The sequence below is a fragment of the Erithacus rubecula genome (genome assembly GCF_903797595.1).
Source record: "Erithacus rubecula genome assembly, chromosome: 21".
Lineage (NCBI taxonomy): Eukaryota > Metazoa > Chordata > Aves > Passeriformes > Muscicapidae > Erithacus > Erithacus rubecula.
In genome coordinates this window covers 4692220-4714139 of record NC_136673.1, presented here as the reverse complement: position 1 = coordinate 4714139, position 21920 = coordinate 4692220, and the positions used below count along the sequence as shown (strand labels likewise).

At 43.1% G+C, this 21920-nt stretch overlaps 2 protein-coding genes across 16 annotated transcripts in view; one reads left to right on the top strand and one right to left on the bottom strand.

The window, feature by feature from the left end:
- The window catches only part of FNBP1 (formin binding protein 1), a 385839-nt gene that overhangs the window by 332829 nt on the left and 31090 nt on the right, over positions 1-21920 (bottom strand). The window lies entirely within an intron of this gene.
- The window catches only part of ABL1 (ABL proto-oncogene 1, non-receptor tyrosine kinase), a 74776-nt gene that overhangs the window by 27717 nt on the left and 25139 nt on the right, over positions 1-21920 (top strand). Inside the window, exon 1 of one of the 2 annotated variants that reach the window (XM_079323960.1) lies at positions 15181-15773. The exons of the other annotated variant lie outside the window; for it this stretch is intronic. Coding sequence (XP_079180086.1) covers positions 15689-15773 — 85 coding nt within the window. The 5' untranslated portion in view covers positions 15181-15688. Of the gene's footprint in view, positions 1-15180; positions 15774-21920 lie in introns of those variants that run through there. 2 annotated transcript variants of the gene reach the window in all.

Below are 21920 nucleotides of genomic sequence, written 5' to 3'. Positions count from 1 at the left end.
CTTTTTGTTAAGAACTGGCAGATTCTCAATCCTCTGTCTTTCCTAGACAGTGCAAATACTAATTAAAAAATCTGTATCTAAATAAAGTTGTTTGCATATATTAACACTAGATATCTTTCTCACATATGGTTCAACACAGAACTCCCAATTCTGTACAAAGTGTGTGAAGCTTTGTGTGCCTTTTTCTTTTTTTTTTCTTTTTTTTTAATGAATGACTGAAATGAAATATTAAAGCAAGTTTTGCAGTTATCTTCCAACTCCTCATTTTGCAGTAGGAATGAAACCAGAGCACTGATTTCTGAACTCTTGGCCCATGTGAAGCCATCCTGCACTTCTTAGAACCTCCATGCTCCAGTCCTGCTCTTCTCCTGGTGGCTCCAAGCTCCTCATGTGCTCCATGTTCCTGGTCTCAGATATTGCAGTATTTGTGATAACGTGTTACTCTGCAGTGTGAGGAAATGAATATTAGGGTGTGGGGTAGGAATCAGGAGCCCTCTGCTAGCAAAAGGCTTTTGCCTTTCTGCTCTAGAGAGTGAAGTGTGAACAGGTTTGTCTTAGACATTTATCTTCCTTAACTTGCCTTGAATGGAATGGGCAGGCTCTCCAGCAAGGAGGCCTTTTCCCTAAGATGTGTGTTACCAGTGTTAGTGGAGATGATCAAACAAGACACTCATCTTTCTCTTGCAATTTGTTCTCCACTTCATTATTCAGTTTTACATTTTTATGTCACTTCCAGTTCTCTTATCATGGGGAAATCTTTCAGAGTGGATAAAAGCTGAAGGCTACAAGCAGAAACCAGAATTTTTCAGCTGCCTTTGCTATCAAGCTGCAAACATCAGTCAGAAGCCCAGTGTTTATTTTGCTTTTGTTACCATTCCTGTATGAAAAAAATGTACATAAAAGGGCTGTTTGCTGACTTGCAGTAATTGGGAGAACACAAAGAGCTGAGTGAAGGGATTCAGAAGGAAGAGAAACAGAGTTCAGTCTTCAGTCATGGAAAACATTTTTTCCAATCCAGTGGTTTTTTGCATACATCTCATGATGGTTTCAGGTCTTTTTACTGAGTCCACTCATGAGCACATGTTTAACCTGTTGGAGTGGTCCCTAAACATTCCCTCCTGGAATAGATTTTCTCTTCTTTTATCTGCTGTGAAGATAGAACTGAGAAAATGGGAATCAGCTTGGAAAATTTAGTGTGATTTAGAATTTTCAGAGTTCTTTGAAAAGGGTGCAGTTGAGAGCAGAGGCTTGCACTCAGTAATAGAGCTGGGGCTACACTCCCATGGGAGTAGGGGCAGAGCTGGATGGGTCAGAGGAAGTGGTAGAGCAGTGCTCATAGGTATTCTGTCAGGACCAAAATATTTTCCACAGGATTCAGAGTGGAAGCTTAAACTTTCCTAGAAGTATTCCTGAGGAGAAGTAGTGCCAGTGATTAATCTGTTTGCAATAAGGATAGGAACTAAAGTTTGCCCCCTTCTTCATGGGGTGATGCCTGCTCAGGAAGAACACCTAATTTCCATGGTTCTTTGGTGGCCACTTTCTGCCTGGAAATGTTTGGAGCATGTTTTGAAGCTGTGCAGAAGAACGTGCTTGCGTCATCCAGAAAATGCAGTGAGTCAGTGGAGTCCTGGGGGAGCTGTAACGGCTCAAACAGAAACTTGGAAAATGAAATGGGGATGGATTTAAAGATACAGCATTTGTGGCTGCTGCTCTGGTTAGAGATGGTCTGCACTCCTTGGAGGCATTGGTGAGGAAGGGGTTCAGGGAGGATTTTGCTGCTGTGAAATACAAGTGGAGCTTTATGAGTGATCCACCCGGGACAGGGTGTGGAACTGGAAGAGGGTGTTAAGCAAGTTCTCCTTGTCATTATACTCAGTGATTTGGTATTCAGGGAATCTCCATGAATTCTTCATTGATATGTGTATTTTGGTATGTTAATGAATAACTTATGGGGATGGACAGGAAGGAAGGTGGGGGCAGCCTCTTGGTTTGGCCCCCACTCCTCCTTTTCCATAACATTTTCAACCGCCTTCAGATTTGGGATGGTTTCCACAGCATTACAAGCTGTGTGTTGCTGCAGTGCAGCTGTGCTGGGGTTGCTCTTGGCCCAGCTCATCTGGACAGGAGATGCCCCAGGTCCTGTTAGGAGCCCAGTGTGGTTTGTAAGGACGTGTCCAGGTCCTTGCTGGGCTGTGTCACCACCACGGGGAGGTTTTGCTGTCAGTGCACGCTGCTCTTTCTCTTTGTGTCCACCCACAAAGTGGGTATGGGATCCCTCCTTCCTCCAAACCCACAGCAGGACATTTCAGAGATTAGATGTACTCTCCTTAAAATGCTTTTGGTTCTTGTTGCAGATGAAATAGCCAAGGTCTGTCATGATTCTGTTGTCCGTGTTGGTTGCTTTATTTGAAAGCTTTCAGGGGTGTGAAGCACTTGGAGTGTTTGGGTGCCTCAAACCCACAGATGAATTCATCTTTATGGTCTATTTCTGGAGGGAAAAAGTACAAAGAAAAAAAGGGAAAATGGCCTAGCAGTGAAGTCAAAAACAGTGACTTTGCTTATACATTTCCTATTGGTTCTGCTTCCAGTAGGAAATTGGAATTGAGAATCAAGAGCCCATTTTCCTCATTTACCAGACCAGCAGAAGGAGGCTGTTCCTCCCAGGAGAGGTTGTAGAACAGCAAAAAGTCCTGAAAAATTCCCCTCCAAGTAGGCTCTTTCTCTGCTGGGACAGAGTAACTTGAGCTGCTTGAACATTGTTGGTTTATCTGAGCAGGGCAGGGTAAGAGATATCAAAGCAAGCTGGACCTTTACAGGTGAGATGAACCTCCAGAGTGACTTTTCTGTAAATAGAATAATGAGTTTCTGGACAGCTGAGAACGAAGGAAAATGAGAAAACCTGGCTTTTCCCCATTCATTTGGGGTTTTTTTGAGCAGGGGCAGCTCAGTCCCTGGGCTCCCTCAGAGCTGTTCTGACACTTTATTAGTAAGAACATAAAAGCATTTTGTGACTGTGAGGTGTATGCACCTCAGCACTACAGTTTAGCTGTTTTATTCAGACCAGGAAAACTTCATTAGTTCATATTGATTAAAGAGTGATATGGCCCCCAGCCATCCTAATGCAAAGTGATGACTCATTTATATCTTTAGAGTTGAATTTAAATTTCTATAAAATTTTAGACTTAGGCGAGTAATTGCATTACAGTTTTGTGGCTTCTGTGAATTTTTTTTATTTATTTTTTACACCCAGGGTCATATTTCATACCTGTGACCTCATTCCTGTAAAGCAAAGCTATTTCATTACATCATAGCTGTGTAATTTGCCTTCTGATAACTAGCATGTACATTTTTTGTTGGATCCATTAAATACTTGTCCACTTAAAGAGCTGGCAGACATTAACGTGTTAGCATGTAAATATTAATTTAAAAAATTTTAGAAATTGGTATTCTTTTGTGCTTCTTGCTGGCAGTTTTGTTGAAAATAAATGAATTGTAGTTTTCCCTTCCATCGTCATCCTTCTTGATTTCCAGAAAAAATGATTAATGAGCTTTAGCCTTTGCAGCTGCAACATTTGATTGCAGTCTGACTTCACTAGTGATGAATACGGAAATATTTCTGCAGTTAATTGGATGGTATCAAATCCACAGCAGATGATTAAGATCATACTCAGGTGTAGTTGTTGCAGTGAGCAGGATCTTTAAGGGGAGGTTTCCTTCTGTGGAAATACTGATACCAGTTCACACTTTCTATTAAATAAATACTTGAGGAGCTTACTGTCCAAGATTTGCTCCATTCCCTTTATTTTGGAGGAGCTTAGTGCCCAAGATCTGCTGTTTCCTTTGCTATGAGGCACTGAGGTTCCCTTGCTGCTCTGATTAAAATAAAGTTTCAGATAAGTTGGATGGATTTAGGGTGGGAAAGGATCAGCATCTATTTGAAACAGTACAATGTGTGAGTCTCATACAAGATGCCCATTTACAGACTCCACATAAATGCTGAATATTTTAGCTTAGATTTATCCTGGTCAACTGTCTTTGAATCCCCCTGAGTTCCAGCACTAGTGCTCTGTGCTGAAATAACTTAAAACACATCTTTCATAGCTCTGCAGCTTTAAATTGCCTTTTTTTTTTTTTTTTTTTTTTTTTTTTTTCTTTTTGTGAGTCTCTTCTGTCACCTCTGTTTTGCCAGCAAGTCTTGTGAAAGCAGCATCCCTTGTGATTCAGATCAAATGACTGTCTGGCAGAGGACCCTCCTGTGGGACAAATCCAAGGCCAACCCCCCCTGGACCTCTCCCTGCTTGGGAGAGGATGCTCTGTCCATGGGATTGAGCAAACCTTCCTCCCTTCCTCTGGGAGAAGGTAGCACCAAGATTAACAGGAATATCCTCTTGGCACCATCAGCTTGGAAGCTGCAGAGTTAAATTCCTTCCTCAAGCTTTGCCCCCTTGGTAACACCTCCAACACACTGATTATTCATGTTAAAAACAAAAACAACAAAGGGATAATTGCCCAAATTTTGTAAAATGGCTATTTCTGCACATTCAGCCTCAGATGGCGTTTGACCCTTAATACAGATGGTTTCACTTAATGTATTTTGTTTAAACAATCCCTGTTCCTGGAAGTGGTTTCAGAATAGGCTGTTCCTCATTGCTGTTCATGTTTGCTTTTTCTTATGATATTATAAGAAGCTTGAAGAGAGTGGATTCAGAAAAGGGCACTAATCAGTGTTCACAGGCATTTGTGGAAGCCTTTGTATTTTCCAATTAATATGATGTTGACTCCTCAAGCTTTCAAGACTGAAGTGGTTTGGAGCACTTGTGTGCTCAGGCTGTCGAGCTCCCTGTGCTTCTGTTATTCCTGTCTGTGCTGAGATGTCAGGGAGTCCCAGCACATTTCTGTGGCACAACTTTCCATCTGAGATACCTGATTTTCCTCCCAGGATAGGCTTCTTGGTGCTCCAACACATGAAAACCTCCTTTCTCTTGGATGCAAACAAAGTGGTCCTGTATAAGGGGAGAAAAAATTGCCTGTAGTGCTTGGAACTATCTCCTTTTCATGTCTGTTAGAATTTCTGCATGTGCAGACATTTTGCAGGTGGTGCAGGGTGTGTTGGTGATACTGAACACACCCTGAGTGAGCTGTGAAAAGCCTCCCTCAAATTCAAGAGTCTTAAAATCCTGCCCTGTGCCACAGCCATGAGAGGCTTTCTTGATGGAAAGAATGTGAGTGCATGAGAAATGTGGTTTCTGAGCTGGAAGTTGGTGTGTTGGGTGTGTTACTGGATGTTTCACATTTGTGTAGGACCTTCTAGGAGTGGGTCCCAAGGCTGGGACCTGATTTGTAGTTTGAAGGTTTGTAGTAGTTATATATGGGAAAAAAACCCCACCATGGAGATGACAAGTTAGGTAATTGTTTATCCACAGTGATTGGAGAAATCTAAAGAAGAGTTGGAAATAAAATTATGGCATGTCTGTTCATATGATGAAGCAGAATAGTTAATTTTCCCTTATTTTATTTCTTTATTTTTCCTATAATTAATTTTTCTTAAAATCGAGGTCCTTCTTGAGGGGTTGACAGTGTGAGCAAAAGTGACCCAAATTATCATCAGGTCTTTCCAAAACAATAACCTGCTAATCCTCCCAGTGACCTTGTGATGTCCTTTATGAACACTTCAAGTAGAATTAAAAAAGGAGATATCACATGGTCTCTGGGGTTTTTGCATTTAATAAATGGTGTGTTACATGGCTTAAAATCCTTTTTGTCACCTCCTCAATATCCTCTATTGTCCATGTAGTGCCCTTGCTTCATTCCCCTTGACTCCAAAGCTGCTCATGATTTCTAGTCCTGATTCTTTCTATGAATGTTCCTCTACTTTGAGATTAATTTTAAAATAGGTTCTCCTGGCACCCTGACTGCTGTATGTGTGGGAGGAAGGGATTAGGAGAACACAGCAGCTCTTTCACCATCTGAAAATCCTCTGGTCACGTTGAACTTGCAGAGACTGAGCTGAACCAAGGAAGGGAGAAAATCAGGATGTGTAGCCTAACAAAAACCAGTTTGCTGATTTTTGCTCTGGGTATTCCCACCTGATGTCAGCTCAACCCAGAGCTTTCCTTCTCCAGTGTTCCAGGCTGCTTTTGTTAGTTCACTGTTTTTTAGTTTTTATTCTTGTAGTAACTCAATATAACATCCCTAACTTGGCTGGGCAGGCAAAATAACTTTTATATCACTGGCATGAGACCTCAGTATGAAGTGGCAATCAGTGAGAAATAGGAAAAGCTGTGAGTTAAATGACAGAGTTGTGGTGTCTTCTGTCTGGAACTTCATGGAACAACCCCAGAATCAGGAGAGGCTTAGAGTGGGCTGCAGAGGAATTTCTTACTCCAGAAGGTTTCTCACCAAGCTGTGTTTTCTGGGACTGCTGTCTGTATTGCAGCACTGCTGCATATCTGGGTATCTGACAGCTCTCTAGGAATTTGAGGCTTTGCATTCCCTAGGTCCAGACTGGAGTGCAGCCAGTGACTGGATGAAGTACTTCCATTTCAGGTGGAAGCACATCTCCCAGCTCTGAATAACTGTGGTGTGTTTGAGGGTCTCTGAATGATTGATGGAGTCCTTCTATAGCTGGTCCAGTTCTATATTCTCATTTATTTCTTTGAGATTTGCTTGTAGCTCTCTCAGTAGGAAAGGTTGGTAAGATTAAGCTGTTTACACAACCTGTCAATACAGATGATTTACTCAGTTATTTTGAATTAAGGAACAGCTTTGCTGGCCCCCTCATGATGCCAGCACTGTTATTTGGGTGAACTTACACTGATGAGACTTCACATTCTTGAACTGGGTCACCACATGGCTGTGTGAGCAAATGGCAAGGTGGGACTGAGGCTCTGTGCTTACAGGGGGTTAACTGGCTCAAGACCCTCACTCTGTGTCTGCAGGATTTCTGCCCAGCTCATCTCAGTGTTTGTCTGTAGCACCTTCCTGCTTCCTGCCCTGCTGCTCCATTGTGCAAGTTTTCAGAGCAGGCACAGGTATTTTAGTTTTGTGTTTGTTTGTTTAAATATTTGTGCACATCATCAAGATCCTCTCCTCTCCCTGAACAGTGAAGTGACTCAGCTGAGCCTGACATGAAAGAAGAGTCTGGCTCAGCCTTTGGAGCAGGGTGGGATGGCTTGGAGGGTGCAGTGGTTATTATTCCTTGATACTTGGTACTTCTCCCTATTTTCTGTCTGGTTTGTGGGCAGACAGGATCAGCTGGAAACCTCAGACCACATGTAACATATCTGCTCTGGGAATGGCTCTGATTAATGGTGGGCAGGTAAAGAGGGAGTGAATAGAAAGGAACTTTTGGGTTACTGGAGATCAGTAGCACTGATTTCTTTTTCACACCTTCCTTTGTCTTTCCAATTTTGCCTGGAAAGGAAGAAAACATGCAATGGTATTGCACAGTCTTGTGCCATTTTCTAAATCTATATTCATATATGACAAGCATACAAAAAAACCTCATCTTGAAAGAGCTTAGCTTCATAACTTTTGCCCCTTTTGAATTCAGCATCAGTCTTTTGCTTTGTCTTAATGGTGCAGTCTAGGGAAAATGTTCCCTAGCTTTTAAAAACAAGAAAATCCAAGTTAAAATGCTTCCTTCAATGTGTTTTTATGTTTAGAAAGTGGAAAAGAGTGGTCAACCTTTGTGAGAGTTTAGCACTTGAACTGCATCCGTCTATGCTCAGCAGTGCATGAGTAAATTACAAACTCTTTTCCTGCATCCCTGCTCCAGTTGGACCAGGACAGAAGTGTATATATACATTTTGCTTTTGCCTTTCCTCATGGTGAATTAGCTTATGTCTGTCTGAAGTTTCTTCCTGTCTGCCCCAGCCTTCACAGGAAAAAATACTGATCCTGCCTTTACATCCTAGTCCCAGCAGGACTCTTAAAACTTCTTATATTGTGTCCTGACAACAAAATAAAATGCTGAACTGTTTGGAGGGAATCATTGCTGCAGGCAGTTCTAATTAACTGGGAAGCTTTTCTTTTCTGGGAGCATATATTTACTTTCTTACACTGGGAATAATAAGCAATTAGTGCTATGGAGCACCAGGCACTAACCTGCACATCTGAAGCTGAGAGTAGATCCTGAGGGTCGATAAGTAGAGTAATTCAAATCAAGTGACTGTAGATGGCTTTATATAGGGGATTTTATGCTTATATGGTGACTTTTTTATTTCTATAGTCACAAAGGGCTTCTACTACTTTCTCAAAATAATGTGTATTCCCCTGTGGATGAATTAGTGACGTCTGGAATTCTTGAGCAGAAGGCACTGGAGTTTGGGGCTTTGGGTTGGATTTTTGAGGGGTTTTTCCCTTGGTGGTTTTTTGTTTTTTTTGTTTTTTTTTTTAATTTTAAAGAAGAGGGAAAAGCACACTCATTGCAGTGTCAAAATATCTGTATGTTACAAAGGTTTCTGCCCATTGATGTTGATAGTGTTCAAAGGCACCAACAGTCTAGGATTGGATCCCTAGAGAAAAATGATCTCTGCAGTTGAATTTATCCTATTCTTTTGTGGCTGTGTGCATGTTACTTGAAATTTTATACCTTTCAATAAATTAGAATAATCTTTGCTGAATTCAGTGCTGAAAAAGCTTAGGTGAGTGAGTACAGAAATGATGTGTGGCTGGGAAGGGAACCTTCACCTGCCCTGAAATGGCTGTGAAAATGTTAATACTGCTGTGAGACCTCCTTGGTGTGATCAACTACAAGGCAAAGGAGCTGAATTGCTGCTCGGTTTGATGGAATATTTGTTTATTTGTGCACCATTATTTGCTTTTCAAGTCCTTTGGTGATTCCCACACCTGTGGCAGCAGCAGGACCCATCCATAGATCCGTGCCCCAGCCCAAACTCCATCCGGGAGAGAAAAATCAGCACAACCACTTTGCCTGGGTGGGGAGAGCCAGGAGTTGCAGCTGGTCCCATCGCTGGAATTCCAGAGCTGATGCACAGGAGGTTTTTTCCACGTTGTCCAAGGCTCAGGGGCTCAGGACAGGTCGGTGTTCCCGCAGTGGGATGGGATCAGCCGTGTGTTTACAGCCAGCCCTGGATAAACCTCTCCTCCTCCGTGTTCCTGCTAATCCCCGCTGGGGCTCATGCAGCACTGCTTCAGTAATACTTGTTTTCTTTTCTTCTTCTCCCCTTCCACCCCCTCCTCATGTGTAATTTGATCTCCGAGGCCTGCTCTTCTGCTTTGGCAGATTTTTCAGCTCTTGAATGGAAGAAATTAACCATTTAGTTACTGCCAGGACTAACCCCCGTTCACTGCTCTGCCTCTTGCTCGGATTTACACAAGAAAAAACCCCAAATCATCAGCTCTGAGCTCCCCGTTTTAACCTCTTCTCTTACCTTAACTTTTTCATCTGCATTTCCTTGACTTTTCATTTAAAAGAAATAGGAAAATGCTCCCACTCTACCATCTGAGTCAGTATTTGGCAAAGATATTTCTCTAAAATTTGTGTGCTGATCCTTTCCAAGCATGTATGTTTTCTGGTTGCGTGCTGGGTGTCTGTGATTCCTCCCTTCCCTGGGCTGGCAGAAAACAGTGAACTTCAGCAGGATCCCTGAACTGTTGGAATTCTACCTAATGCACAGGAACTTCTAGTCCCTGCTCCCTCTTTCACAACTTTAATAAACTGCCTGGACAATGGAATTTCAGTCATTAATAGTCAGGAGGAATTTATGTGATTTTTGTGTCTTTAAGGTACAAGGCTATTTTTTTTTTTCAGATCTGAAAAGTGCAAGAAGTTTCTTTTTTTTTTTTTTTTTTCTTTGCCTGCAGATGTTTCACAAAGCATTCAGTGGAAGAGGCCCAAAACTTTTTCAGTGATGGGTGATGAGCCCCTTTGGACTTGAATTTAACCTTGCAGGCTTCAAATGCTAATACTCCAAGCAATTCCCTGCAGAGCTCATGACCCTTCTTTGTTTTTACATGAGTGCAGTGAATACATATCACCATTGAAGGAATTTAGTAGTATCTTCTGCCTTGTTACTACCTTAAAAAAATAAGGATTCTGCTCTGTTGCTTGAAAGGAATTTCAAATAATTGAACATTCCATGTCTGAAATCCCACCACTTCCCAGCTACCTCCTTCACTCATGAAAATTGCAAATAACAAACATCTGTTAAATCAAGGAGAAAAACCAACAAATGCACATGCTTTATTGCAAAATCCTTGGCTTTTTTGTTGATGTGTACAGTGGAGTTTTTGTAACCTGGCTTTTCTTTTTTTTTTTTTTTTTTTTTTTTTTTTTAAGTTTCTACTGATGAGAGTGGGACTTATTAGTAAGTCCAAGTACCAGAAGTGTTTAATATCTCCCTGTATATGCACATAGCTCTGTGTGCTCTTGCAAGACTATTCCAGCTGTGCTGGATAGTGACTGAAGGAAGAAAAACACTCTTTCCCCTCAGGTGTTAACTTCCCTTTGTTTGTGGTTTTTTTTTAATCTTATTTACAATAATACCTATTTTAGAATGGTCAGAGTAGTAGGAAGAAGCTTTTATTTTTAACATGCTCTTTTAACTAGCTGTTGTAAACATACCAGCTGGATCTTCAGAAGAGCTCAAACAGGAGCTCAGTGCTCTCTAAAAATGTTTGGTGTGTGAATTGGAAAAGGAGAAACAGGTTTCTACATAAAAAGGTGAGACACTGGCAGTGGTGGTGGAGTGGTTCTGAGTTAGGCTGGCATTCACACATCTCTGGCACAAAGGTTCATCTGGGCAGAGTGGGAGAACCACCTGAGCCCTGTTAATCTGGGTGTGCATTCCTGATGCCAGTGGTGTTGTGGAATCTTAGAGCTCACCAAATAAGTGGTAATTGTAAATCCCTCCGTGTCCTTGGGCTTTCTCCTTTTCTCACCCTCTCCTCATTACATGGCAGATATTACAAATAAACCCCAAATGTCATTGCCTTTTTGTGTAGTGCTGTCATAGCCAAGGAAGTGAAGAACCTTGGAGTATCCTGAAAACTTGTTTTCACTTGTCCTTTGGAGCAGCTACAAGGTGTCTGAACAATCACTTGAGACTCAGAGGTGATCAACTCATGAGACAGTTATTTAAATCTGAGGTGGCTTTTAGCTCACCTCTAACCCTGCCAGCCTTGGGCTTCCTTCTGCTGTGCTTTCTTTGGCAGAAGGAATTTCTCTACTCTAACAAAGCTCTCCTGACTCAACGTGCTCAACTCACTGAAGTTGTTGCATTCATTGCAAACAGCTCTACAAGACTCCACCAGAGTTTTTGTGCTGCACATGCCAAGAAGATAGAGTTGAGTAGCCAGGATTTGAAAGCTGCTAGTCCCTATCTGATAGATAGCACTATCTTCCCAAATGTTTGGCACTTTGTGGCTAAGAGTGGATGAAGTTGTTTAAAGGTGGAGGATCTGAAAATCCAAAGGAAAACTGGAACCTGTCAAACAAAGAAGGACTAAACCCCAGGAAAATAGGCAATGCTGAATTTGCTGTATGATCAAAGTTTAACTTTGACCACATGCTGTGGTCATTCATGGATTTCAACATTGGCTTCTTTGATTATTTGCATATACACATACACACATTTTTATCAGGTAATGGTGTTAGGATGTGTTATTCCATTATGTGAAAAATACCATCAGAAGAGAGCTGTGTAGCATGGGAGTGTTCTGTGGTATGGATGTATTTTTAATCCTAAAGACAGTGACTTATAAATGCCCTAAATCCCATGTTATTTTACCACTTACTAAGAAAAATGCATCCCATAAATTATGTGGTTCTACATTTTGTTGCTAACAGAGACAAAAAAAATGTTTTACAACTGGCACTGACTTAGTCTTTATCACCAGTGGGGAAATTCTCAACTGCATTTATAGAAGAGAAAGATAAGGCACAGGTAACTTTAAATGTAAGCAAGAATTTGCTTTTTCTGGCATATTTCTTTACTCCTTTAACCACTAGTTTATGATACTCTATTTCAAGTGACTTTTTCCATCCCAAATCAGCTGAATGTGCCTATCAAAAAATGCTCAGACTTTGGGACTTGAATTTCTGTTAACTTTCCATGTTTCAGGAGAGGATTTTAAAACAAAATTAAGCTCAGATTTTAAATGGGTGACAAACACTCAAGCTGTTTTTAACGGTATCACAAGAAAATTCACTCCAGCTGCTAACATGTGAGATCATGCCAAAACTCACTTTCTGTTCATGGGGTCCACTCCTTTTGCTGCTGCTGTGTGTGTGTGTGATCATTCTCTTTTGGATAAAAATCTGTCCTCAAATTCTGAGTAGCATTAAGAACGTAAAGAACAAATATCTGCTAGAAGCAGCACAAACACCAAGGCTAAATAGCTTTATGATCTTGCAGGAGCATGAACAATAAAGGCTAATGGATACTGGATTGCATTAATGAGAGCAGAGCCAGCAGGTCGAGGGAAGTGATTATTTCCCTCTTTTTGGCTCTTGTGAAGCCACATCTGGAGCTCCTTCCCCTGCAGCAGATGCCGAGGCCCTGGAGGGAGCCTGGTGGGGGCTGGAGCCAGCACTGCCCCCAGGGCTGAGGGAGGGAGGGGATGGAAGGGAAGGGGTCCCAGAGCTTTCATAACCACTCAACTGGGGGCTGGAAAGACTCTTCTCAGAGGTGCATAGCAAAAAGAGGAGAAGCAACACTTAAAACATGCAACAAGGCAAAGCTGGGTTGGTATGAGAAGATAAAAAGTGTTTAAGGTTAAGGTTTAGCTGCATAGAGCCTGGAAAATCCTGGTGTAGGGAGATAGCTTCCCTCTGAGCAGGAGCTGGAGATCATCTGAGCCTGCTCCCAACCAAATTGTTTTGCCATTCTGCAGCAGACAGCCTGAGTTGAAGGTTGCATCAGTCACTGTAGTCCAGAAATCTGCACACATTACATGACTGATCTTGTTCTAAGATGTGTATATGACAAACAAATGTGAGAGGGATTAATAGCTCACAGCAGTAAAGTAGCAGAGGTTCTGTGACACTACCAGTATGGCTTTTTTTTTTCTGTATTACCAGTTAATTTCATGGCATTCATGAAAGGCAGAGGGTATTTGCTCAAAGTATTTACAGCCCAGTTTGCCATGACACAAAAGAGGAAATGTTGAAGGATGATGTTTGTAGCACAGGGACCACACAAGCATGTCTGCCTGGAAGCATAAAGGGAATTAATTTGTTTATCTACAGAGGAAGTTATCCTGGGTAGCTCTTTGTGTTTAACTCCCTGAGTGGATGTGTTTCTCCTCCAGTGAGGTTCTTCTGCAAGTGGGTTAATTTAATTTGAGATGAGGCATTCTTCTTCAGGAATAAGAACCCCAGGAGTTCATCAGAAGTGTAATCCGCATTAATTCTGCTGGCACTCGTTGTATTAACCTTAATTGTGATGGCTGGGTGGTGTTCATGGGGGGCAGCCTTTGTACTGCAGGGGAAGCTCTGGGGATTCTGTGTTCCTACAGCTGCAGGAGAGGCAGGATAGGGATGGGGATGCTCATCTCATGGAAAAGAAGTTGTGTGCAGGATGCTTGGTCTGTTCTTAAAACCTCATTTCCCATTCCCTAAACGTGGCACTGGGCTGAAACATGTGAGGACTGAGCCCTCCTGTGATTCATGTCACCTTTCTCCTCCAAATCTCTCTTTAACTCCTCTTTTATGTCTTTTTGTTTTTATTTCTCTCCCCCAGTGCAGTTGCACACAAGTTCCTTGTTAGGTAGGCAAGGAACAAATAGATAGGTGTTGGTTTCTCTTAAAACTCTGGTGCTTTCATGAAATAGAAATTCTTCAAAAGTGGAGAGAAGATGGGATAGAGTGGGGAGAACTGTAATGTTGTTTTCCTAATGTCCATGCAGGCTGCCAGCAGTGGGGATGGGAGCTTCAGCTCTTTCCTGAACTGTCTGATTTGAGGAAATGTTGAAGTTCTCTACCTGCTTTCTGGTGTATTAAATGGGAATATCCATCTAAATGTTTTCTGAGAAAAAGGTGAAAGTGCTTTGAACATCATGCTGTCCTTACTGTTATTTCTTTGCTAGAAATGTGACTTCTGGTATTTTAAAAAGAAAAAGCAAATGCTCTTATTGCAGTTCAGTATGGGTTGAGAGATCAAGGATTTTTTTTTTTCCAGCTGTCTTTCATGTTTTAACCCCATGCATCAGAAGACTGATGCTGTAAAATAATGTTTAAAGAGTCTGAGCAATGTTTGCTGTTTCGGAGGCACAGACCTCAGATGCTGGAAGCATGCAGTTTCCCCTGAAGTATTCAATGTTTGAAAATGTTGAAGGGCAAAAGAGCACAAGCACTAGTCAGAAACCTTGCCAAAATAAACTGTCAGATGTGCAGGCAAGTTTTCAGGGACAAAAAGGAAGATTTGCTGCTCTGTTGACTCTGTGTGTGACACAGCAAGGGCTCCACACATTGTGGTGTGGTTTGTGCTGGGATCAGCTTTCCAGGCCATTTTCCCCAAGCTCTGTGTTTTGCACCCCTAATGAACTCTGCATCCTTGAGCATCTCTTGCTCCAAGCAGCAAAAGCATCTCAAGCTTTGGGATGTGAAAGGGGATTTTTGAGTGGAAATGATGCAATTGTATACATACCCAATATACTATCACCTTTAGAGAGAGAGGTAGGTAGATAGATAATATATATATATAACAAAATGCTTGTTTACTTAGGACACACACAATAATGCCAGAAAACAATCTATAAAAAATGCATAAGCAGAGCGTGTTAATTGGTGTGTAGCCTTGAGAAACATGCAGGGAAAGGGCTCACAGTTTGCAGGCAAAAAAAATTGTGGGTAGTGGAAGAGTGAAAACTTTTGTGTCCTTGTGCCAGAGGAGCAGCAGTAACAGATATCCAAAACCTGAATCCCTGTGCCTGCAAAGAGATGCTAAGACAGGATCCCAGGGCAGGATTTGGTGCCAGGTTACAAATGGGCATCGCTCTGGGGCTGCCTCTGCTCTGGTGTTTGAGCAGCCCCTCAATGGGCTGTGAGACGAGCGCGCTTTGCAGCCTCTGCCCATCGTCCCGCCCGCATCCCTCCCGCACTCCTCCTGTATCCCGCCTTCCTGCGCTCTCCCCGAGCTGTTGTTTCCCCTCGGCGGTGCAGGAGAGGCGCAGGCAGGAGGAGGTTAAGGAGCGAGGGCGTTGCTCCCGCCTGATGTCACGGCGGCCGAGCCGGGGGCCCTTTGTTGGCAGCCGAGCCCCAGCAGCGCCCGGCGGCTGCCGCGCACGGCCGGCTCCGCTCACTCTGCCCCGCTTGCTCGGCTTCGCTTTTTACCCCCACCTTCTCCTTACTTTTATTTTTTTTTTTTATTTTATTCCCCTCCCCTCCTCCCTCCCTCTCTCTCCCGCCAAAAGAGTTGGGAAGGAGGGAAGATGGCTGGAGTTAACTCCCCGGGAGAGGAGGTGCGGGGCCCCTGGATTTTCCGCCTCTCGGGCTCACCCTTGTAATGCTTTTCGGAGCGCTGGATTTCGTCGAATTTTCCTGGATGTTTTGGTTTAGGCTTCTCCTGGATATGTTGTTTTAGACTTCTGGACTTTTAAAAAACTTTTACCGGATCTTTTTAGACTTTTTTTTTCTTTGACTTCTAACGGATAATTCCACATAGAAGAAGCTGAAGGAGGGGGGGGGAAGGGAAAACAGACAGCCGAAGCCAAACTCTAACAAATGAAAATGTTGGAGATTTGCTTGAAATTGGTGGGTTGCAAATCGAAGAAGGGGCTTTCTTCCTCCTCCAGCTGCTACCTGGAAGGTGAGTACCCACAGGGGCCGGGGTGGAGATGGGATCCCGGGGGAGAACAACCCGATCCCATCGCCACCATCCCGGACAGGAGTTTATCCCTGGGCTGCAGCTGGGGCCAGGTTTGGGGTGTTCGGAGCCGGCCAGGCTCAGGCTGGGCTGTCCCGTGCGGGGGTGAAGAAGCGAGCGGTGCCGGCAGCGTGCGGCCCCAGGTGCCTTTCATTAATGCGGTTACAGAGGGAGCGCGGCTCTACCATTTATGGTTGTAAAATGTCAAGTGATCTTACTGCCGAGCCCATAAACAAATCCCTATCTTCAGGCCTCCGCTTAATTTATTTTTTTTTTTCTTTGGGGGGGGGGGCGGGAGGAAATCTTCCTTATTTTGGATGTGAAAAAACCCAACTCCATACTCGAGAAGCAAACTTAGATGAGTCCATCAGTAAAATATTTCCAGCGTGCTTTAATACGTAATGTGTTGGTACATTTTGGTTATCCCCCTTCTTAGTGTGCTTTCCACAGGCATTCGTTTAACTCAATTCTCTTGCATGTTTGCTTTTAAAAAATGATTTTTGAGTCACACCCGTGGTTAGCTGTAGACAGTGGGATGTTAAACATATGGACTCAACTGGTTTGGATGGAAAGCTTGGGCGACACAGTCTGGGCAGGGGGGATTTTGGGCTGAGGTCTTGCTTGGTGTCACCTCAAGCAAGATTTTCCCCCTGACGTGGCTTCACACCCTGGAACAGCATTGTGGTCCCTCCATTCAGCCTCTTCACTGCACTCCCAGGGATGTGTCCATCCCACAGGTCCAGGCTCCTTCAACTTCTTTTGTGTTGCTGGATGTTGTTTCAGTAGAAATAATCCTCCTGCCAGGAGGACCGTGCTAACTCATCAAATCAGAGGCACGAAAGGCAGCAGCTGATTTCCAGGGGCCTATCGCAAGTCGCTGTTGCTCAACTCTCAAATATTCAGTGCAGAAATGGCCCTCGGAAATTCATAGGTTAGGAATCTCAAAATTTACAAATGGCTGCTCGTGGCAAACTCACTTGAAGAAGTTTTGGATCAAGAGTCTGTGTTTATTGGATGCATTCGGTGACTCTGAGGAATTTTCTGTTCTCTAAAAATCAAATAATAGTTTCCAGAGGACTTTTTCTGCTTACTTAAAGTTTCAGAAACCAAATGGTGGGCAGATGCATGAATAATTTAGATGTTTTTATGTGACTGAATTCTTCTACGATCTTTTAAGTGTACAAAACCTCTGTCTGTGTCCCCTGCCTCTGGTATTGCTCAGGGTGTGTGTGCAGAAGGAGCCCCAGGCTGTGCTGGGCCTCCTGTCTGTGCTGCTGGATCTTTCAACACAGCCCTGGGAGAACAGGCAGAGCATCTGGGGCCTCGTTCCCTCTGCAGAAATGAATGCTGAAGGATGATGTTACAAGGGTGTTGCCCTCACTCTTTTTGCAAGTTTTCTCTTTTGTGTTCTTTACAACCACTCCCCCCTCCCCAATTTGCAATGCAGTTTCATAATAGGATTAGAGCATAGTTTGACTTGGCTGTGTAGGCAGTATGAGTTAAGAACACATACTGTTGGACACAATTAATATTGAAGTATTTCCACCTTCTGTTTCCCTGAGACTGTGGTTGCATATTTGTTTTTTTATGGTGGAATGGGAAATGCACGTTGAAAGGACTTTTACTTTGTCTCTGAAGATATCTCAGTCTTACTTCTCAGCTCAGCAGTGAAAGCCAGTGTCAGAGTGGATGCTAAAGGTGTACAAATGTGGCACTCGGGTCATAGACAGCCCAGAACCCCTAAATTGATTGGGGAACTCCTGGAGAGCAGGGTGAGATACTCATCTGAGGAAAAAGAAGTTTAAAAAAGCAAGATTTTCTGTTACTCCTTTCTAAAGCTGAATATATTCTTGGGCAGCTCTCTTATAAACATTGCTATGATGTTGAAAATCATTGTTGAGGACTCCTCCAAAAGAATGATGGTGGCTTGTCCAAACTCCTGAATTCCAAAAAGCACAAGTGAAATCCATTTGCTTGTGTTGCCCTTAAGAATGTAACAAGTTTTTGCATATGGATTTGTTATTTTAAGCTTGACAGATCATGAGAAGGGAGCAGGGTTGTGTCAAGGGTCAGAAACTCTGGATCATTGCTCCTGGATCCCTGTGAACAGCCTGGGATGACCAGTCCATTTCCATGCACATCCCTCAGCCTCTGAGAAGCTTCTGAAAGAATTAATGAGATGATGGTGATATTTAACTCTGCTGCTGTTATTTTAGTTGTATGGAAAGCTGAAAGTTTCTTTACCATAATAGATCATTGCTTAAAGGCTGAAAGGTCCATTATGTGCTTGGAAAACCAGTTGCAGCCAGGAGAATAGTTGAAATTTTACTTAATTCCTTGTTTTTGTGTTCATATGTTAACAGAAGTAATTCAGTTCTTGCCTGATGAATAGCATGGGATGGAACAAAATCAAGTCTATTTGTTGCAGCTTTAAACACACTATTTGAGAATATTGTGCTGAGTCTGGATTTAGTGTAAGGCTGATTTGGTGTCAGGTACATGTGTAGGTGTACGTGTCTTTGACCAAGTAATCAGAAATGTGGTTTTCTTTTCATGGTGGTCCTTTCTGAAAGGCTTTTATGCTCTGTTAGTTTGCAGGAATGAGGGTTGTTTGGGGATGCTCTGTGTGTGGTGTGGAGGGCTGGCAGGTGCTGTGGCCCATGGCCATGTGCTGCTGTCCTGCTCCCTGAAAAAGCTAAAATTTTCTCTTAACTTGATCAAAAATAAGTTCAAACTGCTTCTAACAATGACTGAGTGTTCATATTGATGTTTCAGCTGGGCATTTCTTTGCCTTCATTTCTATTCCCACTAGTAAATATTATTTTAAAATGTGACAGATTTGAATTTCTGTCATCTGCTTTCTCTTTCTGTCTTTGCCAAAGTGAGTAATTCCTCACCCACTTCACACCAAGAAAGGGTAAAGAGTAGAAGGGAAGAGACACAGTGAGTACTGCTGCCAATCTGATCAGGAAAACAGAACGTGTCCATGTCCCAAATAGGGACTGAAATAGTCTTGCTGCCTTTTTGGGCTTGGCTCTACCACTGAAAGGCAAAAACCTTGTTTAAAACCTGTCAGTGTTCTCTGTGAAGCTTAAAAAAAAAAACATTTTGGTGATGCTAGTAGAGTCCTTTTGTTTTCTAACTGAAAAGACTCCTGCCCTGCCAGCTGTCAGACTTTTTTTCTTTTTTTTTCTAATTTATTTATTTTAGTGTCTTGTTACAGCTAGAGTAGACAAGCCTGGGGAGGAGTGGCAGCCTGTACCCATTGCCCTGTTCCTGGAAAAGGATTTTTGTAAAGCATTTGGGCACGTATTAAGCCAGACCTAAATTGGCAGCACAGATTCTCACTTGCCTCAGTGTCACTGGGATCAGCAGGCAGGGCTTTGGTCACCCTGTTAGAGAGAGCAAATGCATTAACCTGGAGTTGTTGCCTGCCTTCTGTTTCCTCTCTTTTTGGCTATTTTCTGCTCCTCACCTCATGGCCTCTCATGTGCCACCATTCAGTGGAGTTCTTGCTGTTATCCACATTTCTGGCTTTGTAGTGGTTTCTTTGTTATGTGCTTGTTTCAGTGGTTCTCATTTGTCCCATTTGTTTAAAAATCTGGTTGATGGTGCTTGTTGCAGTTTCCCATAGGATGTGAGGAAAAGGATTATCATTTCCCAGGAAAAGTTGTAACTGTGTTCAGAACTAAGACAGATCATCCACAGATATGTCAGTCCTTCCTTGAGAGGTCTATGGGGCTACTTATTAAAACAGGATAATGTAACAATAAATCTTGATGATTGTTGCTTGGTGCTTTCCCTGCCAGGGCTCAGAACCAGGCAGATTCCCTGATTCTGCTCCTTCAGTAAGGAAACAAAACCAAAAGCTATAAAAGTGAAGTTGTCAGAAATACTGAAGTGTCATTGAATTTCACTTGGATCTAGTTATTCTTCCCCCTTCCTCTCCCAGAGGTTATTGTCTAAGTTTAGGTAGAACTTAGTGGCAGATTTGAGAGTAAAGTTCAAATTTCTGCCATACCCACTGTTCCACTCCATCCATCTACAGCTGTGATTAGCTGGCTGGAGAAAGATGATGTTTGTCATGTCACTAAGGGGTTGTACATGCAATAAACTCATTGAATGAGCTCAGGTAGCACCTACAGGTCTGTGTGAGAGTGGACTTGAAGAAAAACCCAACTAAACAACCCACAAGCAAACCAACAAATAATAATAGTAATAAAAAACAAAACAGTAAAAGCCCCAAAATTATGGAATCATATTTTGGAGGAGTGGAGATCCAATACTTCAGCTGGGGAAATTTGCCCAGCTCAGGGGAGTGGGGCTGGATCAGTCTCTGCACTGCTTCATCTTTGTGTGTAAATGTTTAAAAAGTGGTATTTATCTTCATGCTGTCTCTAAGAAGGTGAACTTTCCCAATATCAGCCAAACCAGCAATTGCCACTGTGGCCTGGGCTGTGCAATGGATAGAGGGAGAGGCTGAGCCTGATCTCACTAGAGGGATGAGTCTGAAATAAAACATGAATCCTTTCTTCTTTTTGGAAAGATCTTTCTCTAATTTTATGTTTAAATCCATATTCCATCAGGCATAGAGAATCTGTGAGGAGCACTCAGGAAAAATGCTGAAACAGAGAGGCAGCTGCTCCATCATGTGTGCTCAGTTTTGGAAACATTTGGAAGTATTAAATCTGCATTGCTATTCTGCCATTTATCATAATTTCTTCCAGAGGAAAAGAAGAGTAGAGAGATTGTAGAAAAAGGAGAAGGCTTGGGTGGCATGTGCTGTGCCTCCAAGGAAATTACTAGATGTGTTCTGCACTCCCTTGCTCTACAAACCTTGTGGAAAAAATGCCAGCACAGTTTGTAAGCCCACAGGATGTTTGTTTTGTAGGGAGACAGGAGGTCTCCTCCTTCCCCAGGGACAGCCTCACAGTCAGCTATGGAGGAGCCAAGTGGAATTCTGTGCTCCTGCCTGTTTTCCAACCCTTCCCTTACACTGTGAAGGAAATTTGCTTGCGTTGATCTAGACCAGAATTGCTCATATCTGAAAAGTTCTCACACAGCCTCTAACAATGATTCATGGCTTTGTATGAGCAGCAATGAGCAGGAGATAGTTACACTTATGAAACCTTTTAGTTTACAAGCATAAATACCTTCTGGTAAAAACTTAATTTGGGAGGAAATGATGACATTCTTATGGCTGATGCCTCAAAATACAAAATGCTTGTTGTCTTGTTTCAAAGTCTGCACTACTTTAATTAAGAGTCACCATTTAGTTGATGTTAGTGGAGAGCTGAATGCAGTGCTGCTTTAGGACTGCTGTCAGGAGCCCAGGTGTTATCCAGAGCATGGATCAGAGTAAGAAATTGCAGCCTTGCTGGGATGCAGCACAAGACAAAGTGGATGTGTGGAAGGAACGACAGCGCAGCCATCACAGATTGAATTACGCTCGCTTCCTGCCCCATCACCGTGCCAGGATGGCCTCCTGTAGGCACAGCAGCCAGGCTGATTTATTAGCAGGAGTCTGGCCCACTGAACATCTCAGCAGTGCTGTAAAATTGTAGTTAAAACCAGCAGTAGGAGGTGAGAAGCTGTGTGTTGAAAACGACCCTCAATACGTAGGAGCAGCAGTGTCTAATTCCCGCTCTGAAGGACTGGGATGACTGGGATGACTGGGAATCGCTCCGAGGGATGAGCGCTGCTGGCTCCCAGATGGACATGTCCTGTCTGCTTCTCTCGCTTCATGGGTTTGTGCCCTCACTCTGCTGACAGTCTCCTCTTGGGGCCCAGGCCTTTAAAAGTGTGTTTTGTCACGGTCCATCAAGCTTCTGCTACACTCGGGTCACCACAATTCTGCTCTTTCCTTTTCGCTCTTCTCCGTGTTGACTCAGGGCCTCATCCTCCCTTTCTGGACACTCTTCAAGCTTCATTCACCACCTTCCCCACCCCACTTCTTAACTTGGGGTTCTTGCCTTCTGGAAAAACCAGCCCCACTCAGCCCAAGAGTTGTGTCAGGCATCTCCCCATGGTGCTGTCCTGCACAGCACGTTCACACACAGCCTGCACCTCTATTGGGGTGCCTGTGGCTGC